Source organism: Gossypium hirsutum, chromosome A06, assembly GCF_007990345.1.
Source record: "Gossypium hirsutum isolate 1008001.06 chromosome A06, Gossypium_hirsutum_v2.1, whole genome shotgun sequence".
Taxonomy (NCBI): Eukaryota; Viridiplantae; Streptophyta; class Magnoliopsida; order Malvales; family Malvaceae; genus Gossypium; species Gossypium hirsutum.
Genome location: NC_053429.1, coordinates 38,820,865 through 38,828,989, shown reverse-complemented (window position 1 = coordinate 38,828,989; position 8,125 = coordinate 38,820,865). Strand labels below are relative to the sequence as shown.

At 33.1% G+C, this 8,125-nt stretch overlaps 1 protein-coding gene across 6 annotated transcripts; it reads right to left on the bottom strand.

Moving 5' to 3' along the window:
* Positions 1-4,021: 4,021 nt before the first annotated feature.
* On the bottom strand, positions 4,022-7,720 carry LOC107962905 (ER membrane protein complex subunit 7 homolog). Of its 6 annotated transcripts, none has more exons than XM_016899459.2 (10): positions 7,045-7,720; positions 6,662-6,960; positions 6,408-6,487; positions 6,234-6,317; positions 6,022-6,074; positions 5,433-5,541; positions 5,246-5,309; positions 5,030-5,146; positions 4,824-4,932; positions 4,022-4,430 (listed from the first exon to the last, which is right to left on the bottom strand). In XM_016899459.2, exons 4-10 carry the CDS (start codon positions 6,296-6,298, stop codon positions 4,339-4,341), a joined length of 609 nt encoding a protein of 202 aa, XP_016754948.1. In that variant the 5' UTR covers positions 6,299-6,317; positions 6,408-6,487; positions 6,662-6,960; positions 7,045-7,720; the 3' UTR covers positions 4,022-4,338. The 6 variants fall into 6 exon arrangements, with proteins under 6 accessions (XP_016754948.1, XP_016754949.1, XP_040971602.1 ...); XM_016899460.2 differs by having other exon boundaries at positions 7,108-7,720; XM_041115668.1 differs by having other exon boundaries at positions 6,408-6,478; positions 7,108-7,720.
* Between the last annotated feature and the right edge of the window lie 405 nt (positions 7,721-8,125).

Here is an 8,125-nt window from a genome sequence, read left to right as displayed (position 1 = left end):
GTCCATTCAAAGATGCATCTGTGAAAAATTGTATACTTTACACTAGACTCTGGCTGTGCTAAAATTAGTGCTTTAGTTATAACAGCATTCAACTTCTTGAAACTTTGCTGACATTCATCTGTCCACTCAAACTTTTCTTTCTTTTTGAACAGGTGAGTAAGAGGTATTGTAATCATTGAAAAACTTTTTGCAAATCATTTGTAATAACCCGCTAGCCCAAAAAAACTACGAACTTCAGATACATTTTTGAGCGGATTCCACTCAAGGCTTTAACTTTATTATCGTCTACTTTAATACCTTCAGCAGACTACATGGCCCATAAAATGTATTTTTCTTAGCCAAAATTCACATTTATTGAACTTAGCATACAACTGATCATCACACAAAGTTCTTAGTACAATATTAAAATGTTCCTCATGATCAACTTCGTTCTCAAAGTAGATGGAAACACAAAAATATATAGACTTTTTCAGCACCTTTTGAGCTTCAATTCATGCAGTTTCGTAGTAATTTTTTGTCGAAATTCATACTTTAATTATAAAATAATTAATTTGCACTCAAATTATTAACATATTGAATTTTAATTATTTTTATAATGAATTTACACAAAATTGATTTATTTTTGACAATTTTGCACAAAAGGGTGAAAATCGGCTCAACAATCACCTCAAGAGTCTTGAATCGTTGGGGAAATTTTTGTATCAAATGAAACAAGAGCATAAAATTGTGTTAAGAAGAGGATTTATCCACGAAGGAATTTAGAGGCCCAAACCGTCCATATAAGTTGGCCCAATAGCTTATTTAGCTGATTTTATTAATTGTAAAACAAACCTTGAAGTTCTCCTTAATTCCTTTCAAACCCCTCCTTTTTTCGTGCCTTCTATTTTTAGCCCCAAACTAAAAATAGCAAGTTTTAGTCACTCAAACTTGCACCAAGCATGGCTGGCCAAGGTAGAGGGCTAATATTTCTTTGTTATTTTTAGCAGTCATTCCCACCTATAAATACCCTTCTTCCCTTCCTAATTTCACACAACTCACATCCCACACATTCCTCACCTTTTTCTCTTTCATTTCCTTCTCTGTCTTCCTATTTCTTTGTTTCATTCCTTTTTCGATTTCCCCTATTGAAAGAGAGCTTGCATCCCCCTTAGAGTAGCAATATTCAAGTGTTCATGAAAGCCTTGAATCAACAGAACGAGTAAAGAAGAAAAGGAGTGCACTAGTCGTACCATATTTGTATGCTTACATCTATTCAATTATATACCACATTTGTAAACATATACTTAATCATATACATTCATAAACACTTAATTTCATTTCAATCATTTCCAAGCTTATTAGCTTGTTTACTCAGTTGGCCCTCAAGGCTTGTTTTCGGCTCATTTTGCATGATCTTTTATATGTTATCATATATCACATTTCATATGTATGAAATTATGCAAAATTAATTCACATTTCATATTCAATCTACCTTGTAGCCAAATCACATTCATACACTCCTATTAACCTAACTTGGATTTTCAAGACGTATACTCGGATTAATTAATCTGCATCTCAAACTGGAACCACAGTACATCATCGAGTAAACCGAAGGAAATATACTGGAAAACATAGTGCATCATCAGATAAACCGAAGCAATTATGCTGGCACGTAAGTGCATTATCAGATGTACCAAAGAAAATATACTGGCACATACGTGCATCATTGGATATACCGAAGAAAATATATTGACACGTAAGAGTATCATCGGATATACTGAAGAAAATATACTGACACATAAGTGCATCATCAAATAAATTGAAATATAGACCTATACAACTAATAGAATAACCAATTTCCAATTTCATAACATTGTTCAATTCACATCTCTTCATTCTCAATTCAATATCAATTCATTATATAATATAACATAATTCAACTCAATTTCATATTAATTTCCTATATCAGTTAAGTCAGTCAACTTTCTATTCTATTCAATTTAGTCTCTGTCTCGATATTCAATTTCAATAGTAGCATTTCAACTCAATAACCGTTAATAACTCACCTCAATATTATATAATGCAAAATGCCATTAATATGCAATAACTAGATTAGTCTCGGGTCATAGAGATACAAACTGAAAGCTCACATCACTCGTCATCCGCTCTCATCTTTCCTTTCCCTTTCGATGTGTCATTTTTAACTACGAATAAAATTCAGCAATAATATAAAATCAAATTCCATCAAAATCACATTACAAAGTCATACATATTTAACAATCTATTCAATTTAGTCCCTAAAACCGGGACTAGTATAACTTTCAATTTAGACCCTTGAATTAAAATCTGATTGCACAATTACTCATTAGGGACCTCCCATTTCTTATTTATAATATCAATTTTACACTTTATTCAGTTTGGTCATTATGAAAAAAACTAACAATTAAACTTTACAATCTAGTCATTTTTCATATCTAAGCTTAAAATCTATCAATTTAACACCAATTTCTTCAAGAAATTAACAATAGAAACTTTCAGAAACTTTAACAGTTTTGTAAATTGTACATGAGCTAGCTAAACCAAGCTCCCATGACTTCAAAAATATAGAAATTACAAGAAAAAAGATTTAATTGCACTAACCAATTTATTTTTGAAACTTGAAACCTTATTCCCTATTCTTGGTTCTTTGGCTATGGTATTTTTGGTGGTGAGAAGAAGATGAAGATAAATTCTTTTTGGTGGTGAGAAGAAGATGAAGATAAATTCTTTTTCTTTCCATATTTGTTTAGTTTATACATCATAAAATTTTAATTATAAATTTTAATAATAATAAAACTTACGCATTACACCACCGTGCACTATACTCATTTCTAAATTATTTTATTTGCCATTTTAGATTTTGGGTTAATAGCAATTTTAATCCCTAAACCTTTGGTCAATTAAAATTTATAACAATAAATTTTTACAATTTAATTATCGTACTTTAATTAGTTATCAATTTAATTATTGTACTTTAATTAGCTATCAATTTATATTTAATATTTATAACAATAAATTTTTACAATTTAATTATTGTACTTTAATTAGCTATCAATTTGACAATATTACTGATCAAACTTTAGTATGTTTCTGTACTAGTCTCATAAATATTAAATATTAAATATAAATTTTTACGGGCTTGGTTTACGGAAATGGGATTCCGAAACGACCGTTTTTGACACCATTGGCTTTTGGGGCGTTAGAATGAAATTGTAATCTTAAGGTTTTACTATTGATTATTTATTTGATTTAATTTGCATTACTTATTTCTATTTAATTTTAAATTAGTTAGAAAATTTTGTTCTCGATTAATTTGGATAGGTTCTAAAGTAATATTTGATGATTGGCAATTTGATTAGCAATAGCTCTTTGTGGGATCGATATTTTATACTACTTGGAATGATGACACGTAAACTTGCATATGCGATTTTCGATCAACAAGTTTTTGGCGCCTTTGTCAGGGAGCCAATTGCTAATTTTTATTTTTTTGGTTTTATTTGTAGGTACCTTTGGCTTTTGTATGAGCAAAAGTCAAAATCTAGATTTGCTACCACTTGATTTGGAAATTGAGAGAACTCTACGAAGATTGAGACGTTTAAGCATTAATTTCAAAGTTGAACACGAAGAGTCAATAATAGTTGAGAATAACAATGTAAATGAGCAAAATACTGCATGCTATCCCTATTGTACCTAGGTCTATCAAAGACTATGTCATACTGCATGTCGAAGGGCTTCGTACTAGTATTCGCTTTTGATAACGGGAGCAAACAATTTTGAGATTAAATCAGCAGTCATTCAAATGATCGAAGCTAATTAGTTCTCTGGTTTTTCTCATGAACATCTCAACCAAAATCTGTGGAAGTTCATCAAACAATGCAATGCTTTCAGATTTAATGGTGTTTTAGTTATATCTTAAGCTGAATTTTAGTTTAAAAATAAATGTTTGATCGAGTGGAGCTCGAGCTTGTCAAGCTTGCTCGGCTCAATTCACCCCAAAGAGATCTTTCAAAAACAAGAATTGTATATTATTTCTCAAGCAAACAAAAACCATGGTGTCCATAACTAAATGAATTGACTTTTTTTTCAAGACATTAGAGCTTGACAGCAATGAATAGATATCAACACTAAGTTAAAAAAGTACTAGAATGTGATAGATCTACAACTAAAAAAAATAAAGGGTTGCTCCCAAGGAAGAGAAAGGATATAAACGTCCAAATATTTCAGCAGCCAAGCAGTGAATATTATACCATCCAGCTTGGCTTTTAAGCCACCCTTTCAAGTTTAATCAACCAAAGAGTTGATAGTCCATGAGCAAAATACTTAATTCATTGCACCTCCTGGTAGCAAACTTGATAAAGAAGGAACCCCTTGGCTTCTCATTTCCTCTTGAGCTCGCCTCATTTCCTCCGGATCTGTTGGACACACATAATATGTTCAACATATTAGTAAAATTCGACATTTCTAGCAGTCCTTTTTCTTCTTTGTTGAGAGGGGCAGTTTTTTCACTACATTACTCGGACTAGATTCTAAGTGTCGAATACGGGTATTTATCTAACTAGGGTATGGTTAGACTTTTCTAAAGTTTTCCATGGAGGATCATTGGAGGTCATATTCTCATATTCATATGTCGAACATGAGTGTCAAAATGAAGAGTTCAAACAACATAAGTAGAGGCATTCACATGATAAAGTTGTACCCATAAACATAGGGAAAAAAAGGCTCTCTCCACCCAAATCAACTCATATAGCAAGCTAGAACTTTAAGAAATCTACCAAGTCTATGAACTAGCGATAAGAGTACTTTACCCATGTTTTCAACTAATTTGGGCATTAAGAATGCAACAGCCAGCATAAACCCCACCATGAGACCCATTGGGCTTTTGAGAAGAGACATTATGGAGAAAGGTTCCCTAATCTGCAACAAAAGTAGGATAAAGCTTAGGCAAAAAGGATAGATGGTAACTCAAAACAAAAGGAAACATAAACATAAATATAGCAAAAGTTTCCTCAACCTCATAATATTGTTCCTCTCTCAATGGCTCTAAAACCAATTCACTGAGACCCTTCCTGTTTTCTGTCAATGCTGCCTGCACCTTGCCTGGGTTTCTAGCACTAACATCAACTCTAACCTATGTTCAAAGAAACCAACATTAAAGGGGCAAAAAGAAGAGGCCTCATAACAACTTGATGATAAAAAGTCAAGAGACTCATACGAAATAAGATCTTACCGGAGAAAAGAAATAGCCGATTGCAGACACTTCAATCAAATGAGTCCCTGCTGGTATGTTGTGACTTTAGGCATTGTTTACTTATGGAAAACAACATTGAAAGGGTAAGGAAAGGAAAAGGTAAACAACTAATAGATAATAGATATTCAATAAGCAATATGCGTAAGAATGATAAATGTTAGGATACAATGAAAAGTATCCATCAGGTCTCAGAAAAGTAATGTTTTGGCCACCATTGAGTAAAACTTTAACGTTGGACATTCTTCCGGGCAAAGCATACCCTTTTGTGCCTAGACCTGCAAAATCAACTCATCACCCTTCTGCATTAAATTAAAATAAAAGCAGTCATCACTTATCACAAACATATCAGAACATCAACAATGTTAGCTATATTGGTTCTTGCTAATTTCCGAAGACTAAAAACAATGCCTCGGTGAAGAAAGATTAATGGAGGTCAATTTCTCGAACGTACAATCTGCACTGAGGCTCAAAGGTGCTATCGGATGAACTGCATGTTTTCATCAAAACCTAGAATGTGAAACATAGTTCCATCTTGCATTAACAGATCACCATCTATTTACACGTTGCAAATCAGCATAAGAAACCAGAACTTAATGCATATGGTACTTTCATTGTAAATTTGTTGAAACAAACATTGTCACAAAAGAACTAATTACAATGCAACAAAGATCCAAAACAGATAAAATTACCATATAAATCGTATAATTTTGCATAAAATCAGTATAAATTAGTCAAATGTAATAAGTTAAGGGTACCTAAACCTTGGGGTATCTTCACTCTACCATTGATGTTGTACGCATTTCGAGACCTTCCAAAAACAGATAAATGAACAAATGGTTAAATTAAAACATAATAAAATATCCGAGAGGAACTAATTCAAATATTCATTCTACGATAATTTTTCTAATTAAAAACAAATTCTAATGTTCAAAATAATTCAATAAGGCAATGCAAATGGAATTAGTACCCTGATGAAAACGATGGTGCGCTGGAGAGAAGTAGGAGCAAAAGCAGTGGTGTGACGGCAGCCATAGCAGCTGAGATTTGAGAGCTTTGAAATTGCAACAATTTGATGAAAATTAGGAACAGATATTTTTGGAAATTTGTTGAATGCTTTGTAATTTTAATTGATGCTACTCACTTGGGCCGAGTTACTGAATCCGCGCCTTTCTTCTTTGACTTCTTCACACATAACTGCCATTTGATTGAGGTCTGAACTCCCTTCAAATTTGCCAATAGTAACTCAATTTTTCAACTTTTGAAAAATAATAAAACAGTTATTTTAACTACATGACATTTAATGGTGAGCTAGCTGTCATTTAAATAGTCCCATTTAAGAAGTCTAGGTAGTAGAAGAATAAGAGAAGAAGAAGAGAAAATGGAAGGACTTCGTACCAGCGATTCCCAAGGGTCAAAATCCAGGAACTCAAAGACGATTATGCTTCTACGGTACCGACGCCTCCATGGCCAACGTCCTCCACCACATCATGATTGCCGAGGTTCCCACCATAACCATCTTGATGCAACTGCTAAAACCATTGAACTTGGAGTTGTTTTTACAAGAGAAAGCCATAAGTGCTTCCTTTGTGTGTAAAACAATGTTGGAAGGCTTCAACTTCCTTAACTTTGGGGTCGCAAAAGATTTTGACTCAAAAAGACTTGACCCCAAGCAACATTTCAACACATTCAAGACCCTGAAATCCGCATAACCTAAATCATTTTTAGCTCAAAACCCAAGCTCTTATTTAGCTAGATTCACCAGAATCAAGTATCTCAACCTTGTCCATGCTAAAATGGAGTGTTCCTTTTTTCAGGAACTTGAACCAAATGAAGCTAGTTACCTTCGGTGGGTTCCCGGATACAGCTTTTTCCAAAGCTTTTGCAGAGATATCTAAGGGATTTTGGCTCTTGCGGTTTTTTCATCATCAATCCCCTTTGTATTTCTATAACAATTATTACCATTTATTTAATATTTTGAGCTTATACACTTGATTTTGGATAACCCTTTTGTGATATTCGAAAAATTTTTTTTTTTTTACTTATTTTTTATGAAGAGAGAGGGGTCCCGCCGCTGCTGTCCTCCTTGATGGAGAAGAACCTAAATACAGAGGTGTTCAAAAAAGACTATGGGGTAGATTCGCAACTAAGATTCGAGACCCATGGAAAAAAATTTGGGTTTGGTTAGGTACTTTCAATTACGCCGAAGAAGCGACTTGAGCTTCCGATACAACGATGTTGACATTGCGTGTACTGAAAGCCAAAATGAATTTCTGAATTAATCCCTCGAATACTACTACTTTTTCGATCGATCACCACCATCGACGGTTATACTCGATAGGTAATTTTCCATTTTCCCTTCTTCTCCTCCTCCTCTTCTTCTTTTTACCATTAACCAATCATTTTTTCTTTTCTTTTTGAGCCTTTGATTACTTGTACAACATGATAAAGTTAATTGGCCACATCAACTATCTTGTTAAGTCTATGATAAAAAATGTTAATGAGTGATTGATTTGTTACTTTTCAATAACGTTAATAATTGTTTTGTTATTTTTCGAAAATTGAGTGACTGAATTGAAACCTGAGTTACTGTTTTGTCAGCTACCCGAAAGTTAAGTGACTGTTGGTGTAATTTACCCATTTTTAAAAAATAAAATGGGCAAGCCGAACCATTCAAAATTAAAAGTTCCAAATATAATTTCAGCTAAAAGTGAGTACGTTAGGCGGGTTAAGTCGATAAACATTTCTAATTATAACTTAGAATTAGAGTTATTCATAGGCCGAGCTGGATCAAGTAAAAAATTTAGGCACGAATCAACCCGAAAAATGGATCTAAAATTTTGTACAAGATAAATATGTTAA